The sequence below is a fragment of the Pteronotus mesoamericanus genome, unplaced genomic scaffold, assembly GCF_021234165.1.
Source record: "Pteronotus mesoamericanus isolate MK-2021 breed Mesoamerican mustached bat unplaced genomic scaffold, CSHL_Meso_final scaffold_99, whole genome shotgun sequence".
Lineage (NCBI taxonomy): Eukaryota > Metazoa > Chordata > Mammalia > Chiroptera > Mormoopidae > Pteronotus > Pteronotus mesoamericanus.
The window spans coordinates 8,278,633-8,304,239 of NW_026555330.1; the positions used below are offsets into that span (position 1 = coordinate 8,278,633).

General features: G+C 49.5%; 1 protein-coding gene across 1 annotated transcript in view; it reads right to left on the reverse strand.

The window, feature by feature from the left end:
• Window positions 1-25,607, reverse strand: part of ELAPOR1 (endosome-lysosome associated apoptosis and autophagy regulator 1) — a 61,613-nt gene that overhangs the window by 17,663 nt on the left and 18,343 nt on the right. The window contains exons 2-8 of the mRNA XM_054565012.1: window positions 12,727-12,847; window positions 10,506-10,698; window positions 7,466-7,613; window positions 6,933-7,013; window positions 6,201-6,306; window positions 5,914-6,063; window positions 692-780 (exon numbers count right to left, since the gene is read on the reverse strand). Coding sequence (XP_054420987.1) covers window positions 692-780; window positions 5,914-6,063; window positions 6,201-6,306; window positions 6,933-7,013; window positions 7,466-7,613; window positions 10,506-10,698; window positions 12,727-12,847 — 888 coding nt within the window. The remainder of the gene's footprint in view (window positions 1-691; window positions 781-5,913; window positions 6,064-6,200; window positions 6,307-6,932; window positions 7,014-7,465; window positions 7,614-10,505; window positions 10,699-12,726; window positions 12,848-25,607) is intronic.

The following is a 25,607-nucleotide window of genomic DNA, read 5'->3' on the forward strand; positions in this document are numbered from 1 at the left end:
ATTTATCTGGTGTCTCTCTGCATTCACTCCCCAGCAAGAATTAAGCTCCCTGAGAGGAGACATTCCCTTGGTTTGGTCAATTGCTGGGTGCCTGGCGCCTGGCACAGTGACTGACTGTGGAAGTGAACAAATGACCTTCTCAGAGAGGCCTTCCCTGAGGGTCCCTGGTCACCCCTCTGCTGGGGTCCCCAGTACCCTGCACATCTTGATGCCTGGGTCGGGCCCACCTCCTGTCTCCATGCTCCCTGAGGGCAGGGTCTGCCTTAGATTCCCCCTTTGGAGCGCAATGCCGGCACAGCGGATCATCCTCCAAATGCGCAGACTGCAAAGGAAGGCCTTTCTGAGGCCAAAGTCCTGGGGGAAAGGGAGCTGGCAGAGAGTGAGCCAGGAAGAGGGATAAGTGTGATGAGCTCTGTGAGGAAATACGTGTGAGTGTCCAGAGGAGTGAAGTGAATGGAAGAAATCCAAAGAGGATGAAATGACTTTTTGAAACAGAGCCTATGAAACCGCAGGCGGACAAATGCGGCAAAAACAGTTTCTGGCCTGAAAATGAGTGAGGCCATCGGGTTTTGTCCCCACGGGCCCCGGAGTCACTCTGCAGGTCTCTGGGGTTTTCTCGGGTGCCAGCTTCAGTGGCCGCTGAAGCTGCAGGTGTGGTGAAGCAGGGAAAAGGGGCCGGGGCGCCACCCACCTCTCCGTTGGCATCACAGGCCGTGTGTGTGTAGAAGTAGTCCTTGTCTGTGCAGGCCGGGCGTATTTTGCAGGAAGAGGATCCTTTTTCTAAATCGCAAAAAGCAAGGGCAAATGTTTCAAGTTACACGGGAAAGCAGAGCTCCTGGCCGCTGCTCATGGCCCTGGGGCCCGGCACACAGAGACGCTGCGGAGGGCAGGGAGGCCCGCGCACTGACCCTTCCCTTGGCCTCAGCGGCAGAATGGCAGTCCCTAAAGCCAGGCTCTGTCAGCCCTTTGCACCACCCTCCACACCGCCCCCCCCCAACCCTGTGCTGGAAAAAGCCTCTCTCAGGTTTCCCTCCGCCCCCGCAAGTTCCCTGCAACCAGCCACCTTCCGGGTGCCTCAGAATCCCGGCTGCGTGCGGCTCCTGCTCCTGAGGGGTTGAAGTGAGACAGGAGCACTTAGGACAGTGGCTTCATGCCTTTATTCCAATTCTTGCTCTGAATTTTCTCTCAATATTTTCCTTCCACTTCCCTCACCCCTGCCCCCTAAACATCCCAGCACTCTCTCTGCACCTGGTGAAAAATGTTAACTCTCTCTGGGCCTAATGAAAAACTGCTTTATTTATCCTGCTCTCTGTATGCTTCTCATGTCTGTTAGTTCTGCTTTAAATCTATAAACACCTGGAGAGCAAGAATTATTTCAACGAACCCCTCTTTAAAGCAGTGGATTTCACCTTTTTAAAATTACGCATCCCTTTGAGAATTTGAAAAAAAGACCTGTTTTCTCTACCCAGAAAAATGTACATAATTCATGCATTAAATTTCCAAGAAATTTACTTTCCCCAGAATAAAAATCGCCACTGTATCAAATGCAAGTACAATACTAGCGCTGCTGCTGCTGTTACCGCTCCTGCCAGGAGGGCCGCAGTGTCACCTGCAGGTGAGCATTCGGTGACAGGAGACCGCCTCACTCTCCGTAACCTGACAGACAGTACGGTGGGCTGGAAGGAGATATACTAAGTCAGACCTGGGTCTGGATCCCGCTTAGTCATTTAGTTGCTGCGTCACTTTGGGCAAGTTACGTGACCTCTCGGAGCCTGAGTGCTCTCGTTCGAAAGGCAGGAATAATAGTATTTCCTCGGGCGAGGCCAGCACACCTGGCCCATTGTAAGCAGGGACTCACTAAATGCTGGTAACTCTTATTACCTGGGTTTGTAGGGGTTACTTTTAGTTGGTAACTGTCACGGGATTTTTAGTAAGGATTAAAAGTTTCTTTCTCTCCCTTCCAGTTAAGGGCTTATTTCTCAACTGACCTCTTTTTCTTCCCCAGGCACCAAAGGAGTTCCTAGATCAGAAAATTTCCCAGTTGCCGCCTGGGCGGCCTGCACTGGGGAGTTCCCACAGCCACACACCCCCACGCCTCTTCTGTCCCCGTCTTATTAGCTTGGGCAAGAGGGAACTGCTGGCTTAGAAGCAGCTGGGGTCTTTCAGCTCATTTACTTGGTTAACAGCAGAAGGCCTAACTCAGCAAGAGAAGTCAGGGCCTCCTGCCTTTGACCAACTTGGTCAGGAGAAGCTTGGGGGGAGAGGCTGAAAACACACCAATTCCCAGCACCTTGCATGGTAGGTCTAACAAATGGCAAGTTGCCTATTGGAAAGTGCATTCCACATAGGGGCCTTTCTCTGCTTGTCAAATATTTGCTCAGCCTGACATGCTAGCTCTGGGTTTCAGCTGTTTACACATCGGTGACTGCTAAGGCGGTGTTAGAAAATGATTAACCCAAATGTGGAGGGCAACCTCACTTGCCTGCCCAGGTTTCACCAGGTTTCAGGTTGAGTACTAGTCAAGTTTAGACGATTGGCCTAGATGTTTAAGAAAACGAAGTGATTCCTGTAGGATTGGCCCTGGCCAAAGCTGTGAGAATATAAAGTTAATCTTGGGGACCCCAACTCCTCTTTCTGCACCTTCCTCCTCTTCACAGTGTCTTCCCCCTGCCTTCTGGAGTACAGTGTTCTCCTTCTGATCCATTTTATCAAAAGAAAACATTTACCTTGAGGATGTGAGTGCCGACTGAACACATGGCCCAGTTCAGACACTACCCCAGGCTCTGGGAAAATGAATAAGCTGTTCCTTATTCATTTATAAATGGAGAGGTCACCCTAGTACTATGCTATGAGTGATAAATGGGGCAATGTTTGGAAAAGTGTAAAGTACTATACCAGCAACATATTATTTTCTACGCCAATAGTATTTTTACAGTAGCAGAGGACTGCTGGGACGGGCCTTCCTATAGGTGGATTAGTAAAGCTATTGCTCACTATCTGCCAGGCACTGTTCTAAGTCCTTTTTCTGTTATTTAATCCATACAATAACACTGTGAGGTAGATAGAATTCTTGCCATCCCATTTGACAGATGATAAAACCGAGGCACAGACAAATAGCTTGCCCAAGGTGGCGCAGCTAGCAAACGATGGAGCAGGGATTTCAATCATAGTGATTTGGTTCTGGGGCCCACGCTCTTAAATTCCATGCTATTCTATTAAGAAATGAATCCCTGTTATTAAAGGTAACACAAAGGAATTGCTCCTAATGATCAAATTTTAGGTATCAGCAAGAGGATGCTTCCAGTCAAGGCTTTGTCCTTAACATCCCCGCAGCCAGGAGCCCTACTGCAGCCTAGGTTCTGGATACCAGCAACAGAGCCTGTTGCACCATCTCCCAACCGCGACCTTTGCCTCCCACCGGCCATTCTTTTGCTCATCCGCTTTCCATATGGCAGCCAGAGTGGTCTTTCAAAAGCACAAGCCAGATCATGTCACGCCCCAGCTTAAAATTCCTTAATGGCCCCCACCGCTGAAAGGATCAAATCTCAGCATTCAAGCAGTGGCGCAGAGGACTGAGCCGTAGTCTGTCCCCTGCCCGCCTCTCAGCCTTGGGTGTGACTTCTCTCCGAGTGAGCTGCAGCCACGCCAGTTGCTTGAAGCCCCCTGAGCCTTTGGCTTCAGCTCGCACTTCTTCCAGGACATCTTGCCCTCACTTCCAGATTCTGCTCATCTCCCAGGACCACAGCCGGTGAAGCCTTTCCTCCCTGCCCAGAGAGGAGCGACCACATCCCTCCTTCGCCCCGCCGCACTTCCCACTCAGCGCTCCCGCCCCTGCACCTCCTACTCTATGACGTTACTGCACTTAGATGTTTCCGTAACCGAGCTTCTCCTCTCTGGCCTACGCTGGAAGGCCGGTACCAGCTCTAACCCTAGCACCAAGCTCAAGTCCTGGCACCTGGCAGGCACCCGGGACTTAGTTGTCAGTGGGCAACTAAATGGTCACAGGGTTTTCTGTCACTCCCTTCATACACATTCCATTGTGAGCTTTCTTCAGACTCTCTCTGCATTTTCCCAGCCTCCTGCTGATGCTGTGTTCTGGATGAGTCAAGTCCCAAAGAAATGTAACTGTCTTTGTACCCCTGGCTGGTGAGGTGGTCAAGAAGCTGACCATGTTCTTCTTCACTCCCCGGCCAAAGTGATGGACTGGGAAATCGGTGGCAGAAGAATAGACTCCAAAAATTCAAACTCCCAACCTAACACTTTCATAACAGCTGTCTGGATAAAAATCAGTTTACAAAGAGTCGATCAACACACAGAAGCACCTTGCCATTCAAACCCTTGTGCAATGGCTGGGCTGGGAAAGGGAGCTGGAGACTTAGCCCAACAAAGGCTGCCATTGATAGAGCAGAGAAGAGGAATAAGAAATTCAAGTAGATGAACAGGAATTTAGACTTATAGATAAAAACTTCCCCCAAGATCTAAACATCTCTTCTTGCTGAAATCTATACTCCTTTGGCAAGATCTGTATAGATAAACACAATTTTTTGTTTTAAGAATAGTGTAAAAATAAGCAGTTCACAAGGTTAGTGGTGGGTCTTGGCTGAGCAAACACATGCTGTACTCCTGCGTTAAGTAGGCCTTGAGCTGGGTTTGTACATGGTTCTGTGTAAGGGAGGAAAAATGAAATAGTTAAGAGTGTTTGCAGGGGAAGAAAAGGGGCTCCTTCCCCTGTGCTGTAGCTTTTTCAGAACCTGTCTTGGCGACCGGCCCCTTTGCCAGCCACTGGACTGTCTGAGCCCGGGGCCGTCTGGGAGCACGGCCTCTCCTCCGCCAGAATCTGCTGCCCCTGAGACCCCCCTCAAGTGACCGAGTCCTGTTTCTTAAGTTGGGATGCTTCAGGAACCTATCCAGAGGTAGAAATAGGCTGCTTCCCTTAGAAGAGTGGTTTTCAGACTGTGTTCCAAGGAACCCTGGACTCCCGAAGAAGTCCTGCTTTGAAGTCAGTGGATGCTCAGGCTGATAAAAGATTGTAACTGCCATCTTTAGCCCTTTTTATCAAAGTGTTTTGTTCATTAATACAGCCTCATGGCTCTTCTAAATTAACTTTGATAATGCATATATCTTTTATTTGTTATATCTTTCATAATTATAATCTTATATAAGGTTTCATTTAAACAATTGTTAAAAAAAAAAAAGATTGCAACTCCTTTCCCTGGCTCCTAAGTCCTTTAACATTGAGTTGTTTTTCCTTTTTGCCATGCACTTTTTACAGTCTAACACAGGATATAAATTTTATATATTTATTGTTTGTTATTAGTTATTTTTTATTGTCTGTCTTATCTCCTCCAGAATGTAATTTCCATGAAGACAGGGTGCTTTATCTATTTTGTTCACTGATATATTCCAAGCACCTTGAATAGTATCTGGCAAATAGTGGAGGCTCAATAGATACTTCTCAAATGACTTCATTTTTATATCCAGAGTGATTGGTGGAATGCAGATTGGCAAGGCTCTTCCAGGATCCAGAAAGCAAGAGCTTAAGAACTATCTGTCCAGCCCTGGCCAGTATGGCTCAGTTGGTTGGAGCATCATCCCATAAAACAAAATGTCATCGATTTGATTCCCTGGTCAGTCCTGGTCAGGGCACATGCCTAGGTTGCGGGTTCTGTCCCAGGTCAGGGTGCATGTGAGAGGCAACCCATTGATGCTTCTCTCTCACATGATATTTCTCTCCCTCTCTTTTGCTTCCCCTCTCTCTAAGGTCAATGAGCATGCCCTCTGGGGAGGATTAGGAAAAAAAAAAAAAAAGAGAGTCATCAGTCCAGAGCTTGACAAGAGAGTGGCTCTGCTTCCTGTTTTGCCCTGTGTTGGCTGGTACCCCTGCTGAACCCTCCCTGCCCTCAGAAACATCACCTGAGTACTTGTCAGGGTCGCACTGGTGACAAGAGGTTTCTCCCTTGTTTGAATAGGAGTTTTCTGGACAGAGTTTGCAGAAAGAGGAGCCCTGCGTGTCTGCGTATGTGCCGGGTTTGCAGGGGAAGCATTCAGAAGTGTAGGCCACCCCTGGGAAGGAAGGACACAGAAAAGCAAAAGTTAAGCCTGGACACTGAGCCCCCGGGGACTGACCCCCAGGCTTCCCCTGAAGAGTCACAGGCCAGAACCTCAGCAGCAGACCCCAGCCCCAGCCCCACTCCGCATACCTGTTATGGCGATGTTTCTAAGCAGCACAGGCTTGGAGACTTTGGACCACACTGAGAAGGCCGTGGTTCTCCAGTAGAGGACATTATTGCCTCGGTTAAGCTCTACCTAAAAACCACGGGCAGGAAGAGTTAGCTCAGCCTCAGAGACAGGTCCTCCTACTGCTACTGCGCTGGGTTCGCCTCTTGTTGGGGCCCCTCCCCCTTCAGGCTGCGTGGCAGTGCCTGTTCTGATCCTCTGCTCACTCCCTCAGCTTTCCCCTGCCTCCCATCTTGGCCTAGCTCCTCTGTCCTAAGCCTCCTTTACAGGCTTCTCCCACCCTTTCCCGCTTCTCCCTCAATCACATGCACCATAAGCGTCTCCGTGGCGAGACTGACGAAGGGGCCTGGAGGTACTGACAACAGGGTGCCTGGAATTCCCTCATTCTTCTCTGGTTCTATTTACCCACCTGCCATCCCCAGAAGACGGGCCCTTAAAGCTGGAAAGCTGCTGACCCTTGGGATCAAGCCAGAGGAGCAACAGTGTCAGAGCCCACACCCACATTCCGTCTACTCCAGAGGAGAGAAACTATGGCATCCCGCCAGGTCGGACCCCTGGCCCCTAGGGAGAGAAGGGTGGGAGCCTAGGCTGGGAGGAAGCCCTCCCTGGAGGGAAGGCCCTTGGCCCCTTCCCGGGGATTTCTAGGACAGGCTGGCGTCTCCAGGCGAGCGGCAGGAAGGCTGGACGGTACTCACACTGTGGAATTCCCATCCTTTCTCTGTCGTTCTCATCCACCGGGAGTCATCTGCATTGGGCTGGCACTGGTCGTTCTGGACCTGAGGCAGCAGGAGCGTGGGGTCAGAGCCCCAGCCTTCTAAGGAGCTGGGTTCCTTCCTGGTGCTGCAGCAGCCTTCCAGAGGCCCCTTCTTACGGAAGAGTGGCCCATTTCCTTTAGGAGCCAGAGCTCAGAACTTAGGAGCCTTGAAGTAGGGCAGGAGCTTGTCATACCCACAAAATGTCAGTGCATTGACACCAAAGAAATAGCGTGTAACTCAGGGAAGCCATTGCATGCGTGTTCGTGTCTGAGCGGGGCAAACCCCCCAGGGCCTCCTGGACTCTACTCCTCCCCCTCAGAGTCCCCTGCCCCTTTGAGCCTCAGCGCATTTTGCCCACAGTTCTCTCCAGAGAAAACAACTGTGAAAATTTCCCGAGCAGGACTGTGCTGGTGGTTCCTGCCTGAGCCACGGAGCGTCTTTCCCTCCCACCCTCCCCTTGGCCGGGGGCTTACATAAAACTCAAAGATGATGCTGGAGTCTGGATAGTAGTATTCGAAGTTGACAGAGCCCGACTGCTTCAGGTTGACGGCGTACATCAGCGTGGCCGTGCACTCGTCCGTGTTGGAGGCGATGTAGTCACCCAGGGGAGCCCACTTGGACCTGTGGGTTAGAACGGAGGCCAAGTTCACCATCAGGGGCATGGCCCCTCAGGCTTTGTGTGACCTTCTGGGTCTCTGGGGGAATTCCAGGTTTGTGATTGACGAGCAGCTTAGGCCTGAAAATGCTCAGTAAAGAATGACCTCCAGCCCATGGAGCCAACAAGAAGGGCCCCCGCATTATGCCCCTGCCAAGTCACTGCTTTGCTTGGAACCAGCTCAGGTCTCCAATTATTAACAATATCCCATTAAGGGGACCCCAGGTGAGGCCACTGGTTTCCCCTTTGTTTGTCAGAATCACAGGGTACTTCCAGCTCTTCAACGGTTAGTGTTATTCTCGAACGGAAGCACATCCAAAGTTCCTGCGCTGAGCTCATCTGAGACACGCCAGCTAACCTAATGGCACTGACTTCTTCTGTCAAAAGAGACAACACTTAAGGCTGATGTGCTCTGCAGAATCAGCTATAAATAACTCCTGAAGTTGGATGAATAATTAAAAGGATGTCATAAGTGGGCTGCATTTGCGAAGTGCATCGCAATTCTGGTGTTTGTCAGAGCTGCCCTGGTGAGGATGATTTCACATCCAGTCAGAACAACGTGGCTTCATTGATTTCTAGTCCCAGGCATTGCTCCAGATTCTTCACTCCTGCCATCTCATTTCGTCCTTACCACAACCCAGAAGCAGAGCACTATTTTTTAGGATGGGGAAACTGAGGCACGGAAGTGTTTGGGAAACAGGCTCACGGCCAGTTAGCTGTGATCTGCCTGTGCCTGCCTTGTTTTGCCATGGCCTTGGGGAAAGAGAAGCATGTTTCCTAACAGGAATTCTCATATAGCGGCCACGCAGACACCCTACCTGGCTCACGCTGTGTGGCACTGTTCTAGAAATCCAAGTTAGAAAGAAGAAACTGCATAGGAAAACCTAGGAGCCTTCCAATGTTTGAAACCCTTTGTAATGTTTACATCTATCTCTCTCTTATTCTTGTTTCACCTTCACACTAGTTGGGGCAGAGAGGAAATCACAAAACCATTTTCTCCCCGTTTGTACAGAGAAGAAGCGTCCTTTCCCCGACTCCTCAGGACGTCACAGATGCTTGGAGACCCAGGCCCTTTGGGATCTGTGTCCTGGAAACACACGTTGTTTTATAAACCAGCCCACACCCTGTCTTGCTGCGACATACTGATTTCTGGACTTCCAGTGCAGCCCCCAGGGAGAGAGGCCCTTTCTGCGCTTGAGCGGGAACTGACGGAGTGAGCCAGGGCTGCCCCTCGGTCGGTCGGGTCGGCCATGCCTTCTCTTGGGACCCAGATCCAGGAGGCTGTCTCACCCTGCACATTCCCTCTCCTTCTGGCCCTGATCCTCTCCAGCTTCATCTCTGATGCCAACGTTGTCACGTTAATGATTTTGACACATAATTTGAACTCTAAAATAACATTAAACTTGGACTGTGAAATGCCTGCTGCCTGGCTCTGACAATGACATTCCTAGGAGATTAAAGTACGAGAATGGGAGACATTACTCCCAGTTTGAGAAATCCAAGTGTAATACAATCATTAATTCCTTTTTATCCTTTTGATTGCTTCAGCATAAGGACATTTTTATGTACATACTTTTCTCCCATATTGTTTGTCAGTATTTAACAAAGAGCAGTGGACAATTGTCTTTTACATCCATGCATCCCCCCACTTTTCTCCCCGAGGACCAACATGGCCTTGCACACGCTGAATTCTTTGAAGGGGACGCTTAGGGCAGTAGAAAGGTTGAGACCGGGTATGAATTGCAGTCTCACAAGTTGGGTAACAAAGGATGAGTCCCTTAACCTCACTCGTTGAGCCTCCATTTCCTCATCTGTGTGAGGGGAACAATCATACCTACTTCACAGGGTTCTCCTCCGTGAGGGTAATAGAAAATAACATAGGTAAAGCATCCAGAACAGGGCTGAACAATGGAAAGAATGTCATTTTTTAATTCCTTCCCCTGGAATGATGTATCCAAAAATTTGACAAGGAGAGTTCACCAGTTCTCCAAGCACCCTGGGCTGAGCTGCTCAATTACTGGAAAGATCTCTTTCTGAGCTGGAAAACTTTCTGGTCACCATGGCCTCAAAGGATTTGAAACATCTCAACCACCACTAACCAAAGCTCTGGTCCTGCCCTATCCCCCGCCCCAAACCTATGAACTCAGGGTCGGCAGACCAGTTGTAGAAGGCAGCACCAAAGCCAGGAAGATTCCCACTGCTTTACACATTGCGCTGAAATCAAGCTGAGGATGTTTATTGGCTGATACAGAATTCCATGGTGGGACGCCAACTGGGTTTTGTTTTAAATAGATGGGGTCATTTGATCCTTGGCCATCTTATCTACCTCTCTCTATTTCCCATGTTTTTTTTTGTGTTTTTTTTTTTTACAATTTATTTTATTTATTTGTTTTTAGAGGGAGGGGAAGGAAAAGAGAAAGAAAGGAAGAGAAACATCAATGTGAGAGAGAAACAGCAATCAGTTGCCTCTTGTACGTGCCCCAACTGGAACCGAACCTGCAGCCCAGGCATGTGCCCTGACTGGGAATTGAACCCACGTCCTTTTGCTTTGCGGGATGATGCCCAACCTGCTGAGCCACACTGATCAGGACTATCTACCCATGGCTTTCACCTGTCACAAACGCCTGTCCACCGCTAGTAAGCTTAGGTCTGTGAATGGGCTGAGGAGGACGGATGTCCCATCCAACAGTGCTGTGGGGACCTGCTCCGGCCCTCACCCCGGCCAAGTGGCTCCCCCTTCTCCACCCTCCCTCACCAGCCGGCTGAGCAGGAGAGGAGTACTCGCTCCCTGCAGGCCCTTCCCCGCACGGGGAGGAGGGAGCATGGGGGTAGGAGAGGACGGGGACAGGGTGACTCACAAGGTGCAGTTCTCGGTGGACTCCGTGGTGCTGTCGTCAGTCTCCATGTTGGCTGAGAGGCTGGCGAAGCCGTGGGGCAGCTCATCCCACTCGTCGAACCGGATGCCCGTGCCCAGGGAGTAGCGGCCCTCGGCACAGGGCTTGCACGACTGGTCCTTCATGTCCAGAAACTCCCCGGCTTTGCAGGAAAAGGCTGGAACACAGAGCAAGGACCAGGGTGGGTGCGAGGCTGCTGCTGCCCCCGGGGGAAGAGGGCAGGTCGCGGGCCCCCTGGCGGGAGGAGCAGAGGATGGGGATCTAGGTGGTCAGCCCACTAAGGTTCAGGGCCATGCTCGCCTTGTCCGATTCCATGAACGAGGAATGTCCAGACAGGCAAATCCACAGAGACAGGCAGCAAGTTTGGAAGGGCCCAGGTCTGGAGGCGGGGGCCTGGGGAGCGATTGCTGGTGGATGTGATGTTTCTTCTTGGGGTGGTGATAAATGTTCTGAAATTAGGTAGTGGTGATGCCACCTCGAATACTCTAAAAACTAGTGAATTTTACACCTTAAAGGGGTGAATTTTATGACATGTAAACTGTATCACAATGAAGCTATTACTTAGAAAAGAAGATTCAGGGCTATGGAAGCTCTGCCTTGCGGAGGGACTTGGGCTTGTCCCGGTCACTGTTGCTTCCTAAGGGAGTGGTCTTGCCCATTCTGAGACCGCTGCAGGGAAGAGGATACCGTGGTCTCTCATGCCGACCCCCTGAAAGGCACCTAGCCCTTCAGCCTTGGATTTCCTCCCTGAGTGGCCTCTGTCTCCCTTCTGGCTCCACTGCCACCATGATGGCCAGGATTCTTGTGGCCTGTTGCTCACCCTCTGCGGTGTCCTCCTAACTAGCTCCCTGTTTCTTGTGTTGCTCATTTCATGGTCAGAGTATCATTCTGAAACCCTGACATGAACTGTTACTCCTGTTATTTAAAAAGTAACCAGGTACTCCCCTTCCGTTACAGAATTAAACTCTCAGCCTGGCATTGCCTCCCACCCTTTCCCCAGCCTGACGCCCCGCTTCTCCCCCACCACCGACCTTTCTCCACCCCGCCCCGTCCGTCACCCCGCCTGTGCTGCCTGCATCCCAGAGCACAAGTCCTTCTATCTCCATACTTTTGCTCAAGTGGTTCTGATCTCTAATAAGTATCCACAGCTCCCATTTTTTCACCTCTTATTAACAACACATCATATTGATGGGAGCCTCCCACTAGGCTCTGAGCTCCTCCAGGGACAGTGGCCCAGTGGCTGACACAGACTGAGCAGGAGATCCAGAAAGGTTTTGCTGAAAAATGAAAGGATGTATGCACGTAGGAGGAGCTCCGTAAAGGTGGCCCATTTAACCGAAGATGGCTCATTTGTCCCCATTATTCACACCTCAGTTCTGCTCAGATCTTAGCTACATTCATTCATTAATTTAACAAGTATTTATTTGCTCACTCACTGAACTGGGCACTAGGCTAAGCTTATTTTAGAATTTAAATGCCCTCAATCTCCTTTCCAAATCTTCAATTATTCCTTGACTCTAGTCTTGATTTTTATTGTTGCACCCTTTGCATATCCAGAGAGAACAGTGCAGAGGAATGAGCTGCCAATTGCAGAGCAGTCCTGACTCGGATTCACGACTCCGGGTTCAGACTCCGGGTTCACGGAGGTGGGGATGGGAGCTGCAGGCACCTCATCGCCTCTCAGACCGCACAGGCAGCCCCACAGTCGGGAAGGTTCCCGTCCCCTGTACTGAGGCCCAGTGCATCTTAAAGGTCTGTCTCTGCAGAAATTCATCTTCTCTGGCTCCCTTTTCAAGAATGAAAGCAAATCGCAATCTTTCCTAATGACTGATTGTGGCTGGTGAGTGTAGATTAGAGAGATGCACAGGCAAAAAAATATATATATGCACACTGAAAAAAAGGATTAGTGGCACACAGCTGGAATTACTCATACACTATACCCTAAGGGGATTTAAATTAAAAATAAAGAAAAAGAAAATTCAGAACCCAATTTGCATCTGTGAAACAACATTTCTGCACCAAATAGCAAAGGGGCTGGGGCTGGGGATGAACCGGGGGAAGATCTGATTCCTTAAGTTGGCTGCACTGTTGGGAAGCGGGAAGCGCCTAGCTTGCGAGGCGGGAGGCTTGGGGCACGGGCCAACGCTGAGTGACAGGGTGGTCCTGGAGCAGGATGGCGGCTTACAGCACTCGGTGCCCTTGACGGGGTCGGGGAGGCTGGTGCACAGGTCTGGGGTGTGCGGCACGGCGACCCTCCACCTGGAACCCATGCTGTCACACGCCGTGTACTCGTAGTGGTACTCAGACTGCAGAGGAGAGAACAGTGAGCGAAACGCACATTAGTGGTGGTCAAACAGCAACAGCTTCTCACCCGCTTTCTGCCCAGCACCATGGCTGCCGATCCCCATCAACACAGCAATGGGACCTTGTGGGGGAGCAAGGCATCATGGGAGCTCTCATTATTTGGACCATTCCTCTGCACCCAGCCATGGTCTAATCCTTAGAAATCCCTTCTTTTTCTTTTCTTTTCTTTTTTCATTCTTTCTCTTTTTTGGGGGGAGTCAGGGGCATGACTCTCTTTGCTGTTGTGAATAAGTAATGTCCTGATATACCGAAGGATTGTGGGAAGGTAACTAAAGAACAGGCTAGAAACAGGTGGAGTTTTTCTTATCCCAAACTGTAGAATTTATGAGCAAGGACTAGTCCATGAAAACTTTCCAAAGGATTACCACAGAAGCTGTGTTTCTTTTTCCCTGTATTCTTCACACTTCCTTCCACCCAGAAAGACTATGTTTATTCCCACCTCCCATTTTAAGAAAACGTCATAATAGCCCACGCAGGCGATGTGCTCTCATCATGTGGGTCTATCATGCCTGACTTCTCTGTGCAATGGGAAACGCACAGTTCAGTTGCTTTACCTGCACCAAGAACAAGCTAAATAACAACAAAACAGCAAAATCAACCACTAAATAGAACAATAAAAACAATAGCAAACCCTACTTGGGAGAAAGAAAACAGAATGGATATGCCAACTACCCCTAAACATTTATCCTTTTAAATCTTGTCATAAACAACAGAGCACATAATTCATTTGATGTTGGCTCTGACAAGTATTTCGCAGTCAGCACTAAAACTATATTCAAGTGCAAAACTACTTTGTATTATTGTGTCCATAAGAAAAATGGATTTAATGTCCCCATTCAACCCATATTAAAGCACTGTTGCATAGCTGTATAAATGCACGGCGTTGAGCCTGAAAATGAGAGTTAACATCAGGGTGCATCAGAACCAAAAGGAGAAAGCTTTACCTTTGAAATTGGCGAACATGCCACCTTTCATCTCTTCTAAGATGCCTACTTCTTTCATATTTTAACATCTTTGAAATCAAGATGTTTGGCTTATAACTGACACAATGAGGAAGCATTGTGTTGTATTTTAATTGATAGAGCCTTTTCATCCTTTGTGGTATATAAAAAATGGTGTGCCTTAGAAGCAATGGCATCTCAGACTTGTGGGAATATGATAAACATGTTTCTTGATCTGTAGTTTTAGACACTTAGGATGATAAGAGAGCAATTGTAGGGCTTCATTTTTATTTTCCTTTTATTATAAATATTTACCAAATATTGTATTTTGCCATGTATAATGCACACTTTTTTGCCCAACTTTTTGAGGGAAAAATAAGGCTACACATTATACATGAGTATAATAATCCTGTGTATCATGCGCACCAAAACGTGGGTGCACATTATACATGGCAAAATATGATATATATTACATGCCCACCACTTATAGGTACCAGCTGTTGTGTCCAGTGTGGTTCAGGACAGTCTCAGAAAAACTCAGCACTTTCATCCCGAGGGAAAAAAGAGGCGGAGGTCAAGGGGACAGTTTGGGGAGCTGTGAGCCTAACTTATGATGAGACTCTTGGGCTTTGCATGTAGACGTCAGCGTCCCTAGGAAAGAAAGAACGCCAGGACGGGAATTCTTTGGGCCTTTGGCTAACGTCTGTTGGAGGCTGTTTTTCCTCATAATTCCAGCCTTTTTCTTATCTCAGAAGACTCTGGGGTAAATAGGGCGATTTCACATATATCAGTGCCAGGTCTAAAAATGCTGCTTTCCAAAGGGTTTTGCTGCAAGAATGAGGGATAACACCCACAGTATGTAAATGAACTGGAGAGCTGAATGAAGCAGGGAGAGAGGATTCACTATTCTGCCTGTGAACACAATTACACTGGTCATTTGCATAGTGCTTTCCCAGTTCCCAAACACCGGCTCATTTGCTCCTCAATCCCCGCGTTAAGACAAGCAGAGCCGGGTTGTTCCCTTGATTGCACAGATGAGGACACGTTCTCCACAGGGCGAAACGTCTTGTCCAAGGTCACACAGCTGTTAAGTCACTGAGGGAGAACCAGGTCTTCCCACCAGGAATCCTCAAATCAAACAAACACACACTGGGCCAGGTTTAACAGCCAAATCTAAAAATTAAATAAGAAGCGTTGGTTGTCTGCCAGCAGCCCGGCTCACTTCTGAGGTCTGAGAACTGGTGTTAAAACATCCAATGTGCTTGAACAGATAATTTCAGTTCACTCTGCTTGCATGTCGTCTTTTGGAGGCGCATGGGCCAAGTCCATTTCTTTCCATGGTCTTTCATGGGACCCACTCAAGAGGGAGGTTTCCTGGGAGAAGAGTGGTTCCAAGCCTTAGATCATTTCAACTTGCTCTAATTTACTTCCTGTCACCTGGGGATATTCGCTGCACCCAAGGTGGCTGGCTCTGCGGCAGCTGTTCTAAATCTGAACTATACTTTGCGATCTCACCGTTAAAGACATAAGCTTTGACAGATGGTTAAATCAGGGGCATAACTGGAAGAGGTCCTCAGTTATATTCTGTGAGCAAATCAATTTCCTGATAGTATCTCAGTTTACCCAGTGATCTGTCTTTATGAGTGTATAGTCTGCATGATGCACAGATTCACAAAGGAGACACAAATATATTCAGTGCATACATGCAGCACACACTTCCTTGCTCTCCCCTGCACAATGACATGACACACATCCAAATCACAGTTTCAAATGGGGCACAGTAGACAATGGCTGCTCATCGGCCAGTCACATGCCGTGCTCCCAGGGAACACAAGAAAGAAGAAAAAAACCCAGAGCTGAAATCTGCCTTGCCAAACACTGAGGTGTCTGTAGGCAACACATTTACTCAGGCCCACGTGTTTTCAGTCCTTGCTGTCTAGGTATTGAGTGGCCTGCTGAAATGGTAAAATGGTGGCCAATCAGGATGGTTCCTGGATAGAAATGTGTTCTTCCTTCCACTTTCCCTCCATTCTTTCAAAATAACATGTCTTAATTTGTTAAATGATTATCAAAGTAATAGATTAGAGATTGGTGGTAATCTTTGGATTAGGTGCTAGAGAGGCATTTGGTGGTTATTCACTGTGGAAAACGCGTGAAGTGTAGGTTCATGAGCCAGTGGCAACGGGATGCGTGGTAGGCGGTACGCCTCTCCTGGGGGTGCCCCGTTGCCCTGTGCCATAGGTCAGCTGTGAGCATTAATAAGATGACACAGGTTAAGCACAGTAGGTTTTTTAATCTTCAAAACAACCTAATGAAGTAGGTGCTATTATTGTACCCTTTACAGATTGAAAAACTAAGGCATAGGGAGGTGATGTCATTTGCTCAAGGCCACACGGCCAGGAGGTTGCCAAGCCAAGACTCACCCCAGGTCATCTGGGTCTGCTGGAGCCTGTGTTCCAGGCTGCTGGTGTTGACGGCAGGCAGCCTGTGCAGGGACCTGTCACACTCACCGGGTGCGTCTGAGGCCCAGCACTGGCTCTCCAGCTGCAAAACACTTTGCCAGGAAAGCCAAGGGTACAAAGAACAACTTTGCCAACAGGGCCCAAGGGGGAAAGAGTCAAGCTCAGAGCTGCGTGGAAGGGAGGCTGAAAGGCACACTAGCCCTCCGTGGCGGGCCTCCCCTGTCGGACGCCTGTCGTTTGGCCCGCTCAGCATGCTTCACCGCCCTGGCAACAGAGCCTCTGGGTGTTGTGGCCCCTCCTTGTTCTATTTGGTCCTGGTGGCATTGCCGGAGGCGGCGGCCAGCGCTTCTCTGCTGAGACCTGGACACATGCCCACACGGGGCCCATCGGATGCTCTGCCTGGGTGGGTGGGAGATGGTGTGAGGGATGGGGACCCAGCCATGAGTAGGGGCCTGAGGTGGGTGGGAAGTGAGCAAAGGGGGGGCAGGAAAAGGCCCCTGGGGAAGTGACCTTCAAGGGGATTATTTGGTCGTTTGACTCCTCTGAGCCTCAGTCCTCTCTTCTGTACAATGAGAAAGCTGGACTTAGGCAATTCCTAAATGCTAAGGTTTATTCCAGTTCCAATATCTTACTTTATGGCCAGTACCTGCATGGAAATCTGTTCTTTCTTCCATCTTTTCCTCCTTCCTTCAAAATGGCACATCTCAGTTTTAAAAATAATTTTCAAAGCAATACATGCTAATTCTAGAACAGACAGAACTATAGGCTAGAATAAAAAAGATAACCTGCCGCAAGCCCCCCAGGACAGACGACTCCCTGTAACGCTGCAGTGCCCTGCCTTCCAGATTCTTTCTCTCTACGTGCGCGTACATTTATAAAACAGAGCGAAGACCATATGGTGCGTCGTGATGTATTCCGACCTTTGCTTGTCACGTTTCAGGTCACAAACACTATCCTCTATCTTTAATTGTGGTGCCATAGTTTGTTTCTTTTTTTAACTTTATTTTTATTGTTTACACTCTTACAGATGTCCCATCGCCCGCTCTCTGACCATTCTCCTGTTATTGTTGGACATCGCCTTTTGTTCAGTTTTTCCTTACTTTAAATAGAACTACAACAAAACTTTCTGTGTATCACTGGTTATTGCCTTTGTATAGATTTCTGGAAACAGAATTACTAGAGTAAAGAGTATGAGTTTCTTTAAGATTTTTTATCAAGAAGAGAGATTTCTAGAGAAAACAAACATTTCTAAGTCCTCTTTTCTTGTACTTTTTTATGGTAAATTTCAAATACATGTTTTTAGAAAATAGGATATGATGCCCCCATGCACCTACCATCCAGTGCCAGTGCTTACCAATTTCTGCCATTCTTGTTCATTTACCTCCACCGACATCTCCCTACTTGAAGTTATTTTTTATAGGTTTTGTTCTTTTAAGGTAAAATTTGTATACATTGAAGTCCACAGATCTTAACTGTACAATTGAGATGGATGCAGTTGAGTAAAACTCCTGTAGGGCTAAGCATCATTGCGCAGAGGCTGCCGGGGAGGAGGGGACAACGCCTACCACCTGTGCCCCACAGACAGAGTGGGCAGAGTCCAGTGGGTGTCACATCCTGCGTCGTGGAATCATGGAGCCATTGCTGCGGAAAGTCACAGCCACCCAAGGAAGCGGGGGGTCAATACGACCTGGTTTGTCTGGGCTGGGACTCAGTCAAGGAAGAGGTTTTTAGGTAAACCCAGGTTTTGACTAGAGGCCTCGAGGTCTGGAGGAGGTTGTGTCCTGCACTTCCCCCAACTGCAGGGTCATCTGCATCTCCTCACTGTCCCTGGAAAGCACATCCTTCATGGAGAATGTCAGGGTGGGGGCAGGGCAGGGACAAACACCCCAAGCTCGGTACAGTGGGGTCAGCAAGTGTTCGCTGACTCAGTAGCAAACCCCGCTTTGCTTGGCAAGCACCTGACTCAGACAGGAGCAGGTCCCATTGACTGTCCCGACGGGCAAAGGAGAGGGTAGCCCTTTGCTGGGCGGGAGCAATGAGTTCCTGAGCTTAGAGCGCAGAACGGGGGAGACCGCGGGGAATGTCGGAATTTGAACATGAGACTTTCTCTTAGTCCTGGCCCTGGCTGGATGGTTTCCCGGACTCCTGTTTTGTTTTGTTTTTGCTTTTGGAGTGCCCTCCGTCAGGTTTTGGATTTGGCTGAGGCAAAGGGCATAGTGACCTTGCTTTGTACCATTGTGAAGGGCAGGGTAGAAGGCACAGGACCTTTCCTGTTGTTCTCCAGCTGCTCAGACTGGGGAGGGCGGGAGGCCTTCTCCCTCCCTTGCTCCCTCCCTCGCAACCTCTTGAAAACTGCCAACTCAGTAGCAGGGTCTCCTGAGGCCTTGGGCCCCAGAGCTCTGGTGCCTGAACCTACGTCTGTCAGATCGTCACAACTGCCTGGTGATCACGTTAAAAATACAGTCCTAGGCTCTGCCCCCCAAGATTCTGGTTCTCCCCTAGATCTTTCCTGTTTCCTCCCTTTTTCAAAATTCACTCTTCTGTGCCTCAGGACTTAAGTACTGATCCTATTTCAAAGTAAATCAGATAAACCAATCTCCCACAAGACAGGTGTCTTTAATGTATGGACAGGGGTCTTTAATCTACAATCCTGGGACCACTTCCCCTGTACAACCCAATGCAGAATTTTAGGTATGGGAGGAGAAGAATTTTAATTATGTGCATTTTTCTGGGCAAAGGGTCCGCAATTTTCTTCAGATCCTCTCAGGAGCCTGTTCTCCACCTTCCTATACACAGAAAAACATTAAATTCCTTTGTAATGTATTAGTAATTTTTAAAAGATTTTATTTATATATATTTAGAGAGAGGGGGAGGGAAGGAGAAAGAGAGGGAGAGAAACATCAATGTGTGGCTGCCTTTGCGCGCCCCCTACTGGGAACTTGGCCTGAAACCCAGATATGGGCAATGACTGGGAATCGAACCAGCGACCTTTGGTTCTCAGTCTGGCACTCAATCCACTGAGTCACACAACCAGGTGTATTAGTAATTTTAAAATAGCTTAATATTTTACCAACCAAGGTCTGTTCACATTTTAACAGGGGGCTGAAATTCTTTAACCCATGGATTTTCAAATTATGCTTCTGACTCTAGGGGTTTAGAAAGCAAGCCCCTTCGATGGAGGGGTGGAGGATTCAGGATTCCCACCCTGCCTTTAATGGAGCAATGTTGTTTCTTCAGTCTCTTTTATTCTCCTCTTTGCAATCTCTGTTTATTCTTCTGTTAAAATTTTGTTTGAACTAAAAGTTTCACACACAGAAAAAAGTTTAAGACCACAGTCTTAAGAGCAAATTGCTCTGAAGGTGGAATTGTAGGCACCGCAGCAGACTCAGGGTCATGAATACCTTTTGGCTTTCACCCCACGAAGTCATTTCTTTTTCTTTTCTTTTTTTTAACATTTTATTTATTTATTTCTAGAGAGGAAGAGAGGAAGAGAAACATCAACGGTGTGGTTGCACCACCCTGCATACCTCCCGCCAGGGACCGGGCACCCTACGCTGGGGATTGAACTGGTGACTCTTTGGTTTGCAGGCTGGTGCTCAATCCACTGAGCACACCAGCCAGGGCCATTTCTTTTACCTACAACCTGCAACCCAGGCATGTGCCTACACTGGGAATCGAACCAGGGACCTTTTGGTTTGCAGGCCAGCGCTCAATCCACTGGGCCACACCAGCCAGGGCCATGTCTTTTAACTACAAGCGACGCCCCTTGTCCCCCAGACCAGGCACCAGACCAGCAGCAGGCAAAATAAACAGACCCCAAGCAAGCCACCCTGTTGATGGTCTTCTGCTTGTGGGTTGTTGCCTAGCAACATGGTGCCAGGAGCCCCAGGGCTCCCAGTGTGTGGGAGTGTCGGGGAGCTTGGCCTTACTTCACCTGGGCTTTCAGCATTTGCTGTTCTACTCTGAGTTTCCAGTTTCCATTTTGATCCAAACCAGCAGGGACAGTGCCCGGTCAGGGCCTGCCTTTCTGGTTTGGCCAAGGACATGTCACACAGAGCAGATTCTGGGCCTCAACACCGAGCTGAGGCGGCTTATGTCCCCATGCTTGGGCTGACCTGTCTGTAACTTGAGCTACCTGTCCATTGGGGCATGGCCTTTGCCTGGGGCTCCTGAAAGGCACTGAATGGCTGATGAGGAGATGGGACCTGTGTGGTAATGACAGCTGCCATTTGTGAGCACACGTGAACGCACCCGAGCACCCGAGCACCCATGCACCTGGGCGCCGGGCACTCTCCCTGCTTCTGCCCCTTTAGCCCCCACAACCCTCCCTGAAACGCTCTGCCGTGACCTCCCTGTTTCCAACGGTAGCCCCGCCCTCTGTCCCAGTGACCCTCACACCCTGAGTGAGCTTGCTCCGCAGCACTTACCACCCGCCAGCACACTTGATAACTTGTCACTCATTATGTGTGCTGTTGACTTCCACCCCGCCCCCCCCCGCCCCCACTCCCGATCAGACGGGAGCTCCAGGAGAACAGGGATCTTTGTTTTTGTTCACTGTTGCAGGCCGAGTGCCCAGAACGCTGCCTGACACATAGCAGGTAGCAGCAAGTATTTGCTGAGTGACTGGATGATGGGACAAGGGCATGACTCTAGAGCAGCTCTAGAGCTGTGTAGGGTGCTCTGGGTTAGAGCCAAAAGACCTAGATGCCATCTTGTCTTGCCACCCCCAGATGCATGATGTCATCAAGCCTCCCCATGCTCCGTCCCCTCGCCAGACAACGGAGATGAGAGCACTTTGCTAAGGTGATTAAATAGAGTCGCCCTCCCCGACACCACCAAAACAAAACAAAACAAAACAAAACAAAACTGAGTAACATTAACCTCTCAGGGAACTAGGAGACGTTCAGGAAAGCTCTTTGTAAATTGGTTTAAAAAAATAAAGTAGCCAGCTCCTGCTAGGACCCTGCCTGGAGAGGCTCACAGAGGGGCCCCAGGCCCTTCTTTTTTCTTCCTGGCAGTGGAACTGGGAGAAGACAGCCTGGTGACATTTCTGGACTCCCAGCAGCAGTGACAGCAGCACTGAGTCCCTCCCCACTTCCCCCTGCTGTTTACTGCGTTCCCTGACTCGCCCTCTTCTCTGGTCCCTCTTCTCATACATATGAAACGACATCTGTCTTTTTACCACTTTTTCTCCCCTAGCAACTCCCTCAAAGCTAATCTCTCCGAAAGAAAGGCTGGTCGCTGACATTTATGACACTCGGTAACTGTCACTGGTCCATCAGGGGCAGTGGGCTTTTCCATACTGCTTGTAAATATCCCTAGGATTGGAATGGCTTTGTTACTAGGAAACAAAATGTCCCTTTATAAAGTCCATCCGCTTTCTGATAGGCGAGAGTTTGGTACCCACATCTGTCTACAAGGCAGGGCTTTATGAGATCATATTTCAAAGATGTACTTTTCTTGTTTGTTTTTTTTTTTAAACGAGATCAAAATGTTCCATTAATTTTTTTCACCTGAGCTTTTAATCAAACATGAAAGAAACAGGTCAACTAGGTCCTGGCCTATGCAAAACTCTCCAAGGACAGCTTCGTGTTTTGATGTCCTAGCTGCTTATGATGGAGAACTTGAACCTGGAGGACAGACTCCGTCTCTGCTACCTCCGCTCCTGCAAGCCACTCTCCAGGCTGCAGCCAGAGTGACCCAGCTGACCTGCACGCCAGGACGTGTCGCTGCCCCAGTGCTGTCCTCAGCGTGAGCACCAGACTCCCTGCGAAGCTTACGAGGCCCTTCTCCCCCCGGCCCGGCTTGGTCCCCCAACCGTGTCTCTCTTTGTTCCAACTCCATGCCCCCACCGTCACACTTCGATGTCACCCACCTTCCGTCACAGTAATTCAGCTCAAAGCATTCCCTAGGTATATGGTAGGGGTACAAATTTAACCAAGGCGGCCCTGCTGTGCAGAGGGGCCTCTGCGTACCGCTGTAGGGGTTGTGCGCCGAGCGATTCCTGGGCGCGTTACTCACATAATGGTGTGCAAGGCGCTGTCTTACAAGGTACACGTCACAGACTAAGGATGCTGTAAATGTATGTGAATGTAATACCAGGTACAGAGTGACAGATGAGAAATAATATGTTTTAAGAATTTTTCAAAAGAAACGATTTCTTTAATGCCTCCCAGTTTTCTTTTTGCTTCCGGTTCATGCCTACAGTCTCCTGACTTAAAATTTAACTCCTCCAATCCTGATCTGAGTAATTAAAATTATAATAACTTAAAGGAACCCCTGATAAGGTGTGTGTTATACTTTGATTCTGGGACCAGCCCCTTGCTCCATGAGCTTTCTCCTGTTTCTGCTTTTGTTCTCCCGGTGGGAGAAGCCTAAGGTCAGGGTTGCCATCCTATGTTCTGTGCACCCCCGTGTCTACAGGGTACCCCAGGAGTGGAAACTGACTTCAGCCCTCTGTCTGAAGGCAGCAAGGGCTGCTTCCTGGCAGGAAAACTAGGTTACAAGGGACAAAAGTAGGAGGAACCCTTTTTCTTCTGTACCCCTCTATGCTTTTTGAATTGATTACCATGTAGATGAGATATTTGTTCAAACAATTTTTTGGATCACGTTTTTATTTTTTTTAAGTTAATGCGTCTCTTAGAGAGAAGCTTTTCCCAGCAGGACTCTCGAGCTGTGGGTGCGGGCCTGCCCGGCGGGAGAGCCTGTAGCGCGTTCCTCCCTCCGGGCAGGGGCGGGCACTGCCTCCGTGTCCCTCAGATGCCTGGGCCATGGCGAATGACTCCGGAGAGGACACATTAGGGAACCAGGAAGCCCTAGCCTGCTGGTAGAGGGAGGGTGACGGAGGCAGTTTCTCTTTCCATCTTTGAAGTCTTGTCTGTGCCTCACAAAGGGGCACATTTATGACGCTCGGTAACTGTGACCGGTCCATCAGGGGCAGTGGGCTTTTCCATGCTGCTTGTAAATATCCCTAGGATTGGAATGGCTTTGTCACTAGGAAACAAAATGTCCCTTTATAATGTCCCGGACGGTCAGCTGCGGGCACTACGTGTGATGTGTGCGCACCGTCAACTGGGGGGCGCTGAACGGACACCTGGGCGAGGCCTCTTGTCCTGTAAAATGACAGCTGCTGTAGCTGTAAATACCTGGACTGTCTGAGAAATTTCTGAATAAAATCCCCAGCTCATTCTATGGGACAGGCTCACCCTTGGCCATTGCCAGGCGTACTTCCTGAAACGCTGGCCCACCCTTCTGCCAGCCCTGGGAGACTGGAGATGGGTGCGTGACGACCAATTCCGGGGCCCCAGGCCCCTCAGTCAGCCTGCTCCTAAAGGTAATCAGGAGCCTGGCTCTTGCTCAGACAGGCTCGGCTGCAGCCCGGACCAAGGTCGGGGGCGGGGTGGGGCGGGCGTGTGTTTGGGCAGGTGGTTTCAGAAAAGACGCTCAGCAGTTGGCCAAGGCTCCACATCGACAGAGTGTAGTCACTGTCCCATAAAACGGGAACCTGGTCACTCTGGGCCTCAGTTACCTTGACCTTCATTCTAGAAATAGCTGAGAAATGAGAAAAGTCCGTACCCTTGTGTAGGAGGAAATACTGCAGCTCTTTCCTGAGTGCCCTTTTGAATTGCTTACCCTGTAGCCATATTACCTAATCAAAACTGTTTTAATAGTTTTTAGAAATGTGTCTCCTTATCTCTATCTCTTACCCCCTCCAGAGTGGCACGGGTTTACACCTGGTCCTCTAAGTAAAAAGGCCAGAAGGGAGCACTGCACCCTCTCCTGCCTGCCCGGCCTCGTCCTCCTCACGCCTCACGGCCCACCGGCCCCAGCCGAGGCACGCTTTTCTGGTCCTTCCAGAAGCGGTCCCTGATCCTTCTAGAAGGTAGAGCTCTGTCCTCCAACTGCTCATGGGGTGGTGATCGCAAGTTGCCTGGCTCTGTTGTTACTTCTCAGTCCTGCAATTAGGTGGCAAAGTCTCTGACTTACACTTACGTGTGACAGCCCCTAACTATCTGACTGTGCTTTGCCCACACAGATGCTCCCCAGGCATTTTGGAGAATTTCATAGTGTTTTAGATTTGGCAGGGGGTCGTCTAACCCAAACTCCGCTGCGGCGCAGATGTCCTGGGAGGCCGGGCAGGTGGTGCGGGCTGTCGGTTCAGGCTGTGTGGCAGCTGAGGGACTAAGGGGACCGGAGGCAGAGGCGCTTACTCTTTCAGAGCCGTTATTTAGTAGTAACTACCTTCACTTCAGACGTTCCAACAGCAAGGGGCCGCTGGGATAAAAAGTAAAAGGTCTCCTTCGCCCCCCGCCAGTGCTCCCTGTGGACGGTGTTGCGTCACACCCGCAGCCCCTGTAGCCGTCCGCCGGGGCCGCTGTGACGAGGGGCTACGGGCCGGGCGGCCTCAACAGCAGAAGCCTGTCTCACAGTCCCAGGGGCCAGGGATCCAGACTCAGGGTGTCGGCAGGTTGGTTCCTTCCGAAGCTGTGAGGGCGCACCTGCTCCGTGCCCCCTTCCCGCTCCGGTGACGGCCAGCGAGCCTGGGGTTCCTCGGTGGGTAGCCGCGCGGCTCTGCCGTCCACACCTTCTTTTCCCTGGGAGGGTTCCTCTGTCCAGATGCCCCCTCTTGGTCCGGACACCAGCCCTATTGGATGAGGGCTGCCCTAAGGGCTTCATCTTAATTTGACTACATCTGCCAAGACCCCATTTCCAAATACGGTGACATTCTGAAGTGCTCGGGTCCACAGGGGACACTCTGAGGCACATATGAATCTTCAGAGGACACTGTTCCACCCATAATGTTGCCCATACCTCAGACTGTCAATCCAGGCAAAGAGAGAATCATCGTTCTAGACCCATGCTATTAAATTTGAGAATGACTTTTTGGACCAAAAAAATAAAAAAAAGTAAAAGCAGAATCATGTTACCTTCTGTGAGGGAAATGAAATGAATTTTTATTAAGCATCTTTCATGGTCCTTGAAGTTTGCAAGTTTTAACTCTTTAAGCTTCACAACCAGAGAAAGTTCCTTGACATCAAAGCCTGTCTCATCCACTGTTGTGTCCCCACTGCCTAGTAGAAGCCAGTACTGCAGTAGTCACAGCACAAATATATGTTGAGTCAGTGAACTCTGTGGGGTATATATGATTTCCCCCATTTTAAGGATGAAAAAAAACCTGTTCAGAGATGCTCAGGCACATGCCCCAAGGTCACACCACTGATAAGTCAGCTGCAGGATTGGGGCCCAAACCCAAGACCACAGCTGTCTTCCAAGTGCTTGTCCTTGCCATTAAACTGAAA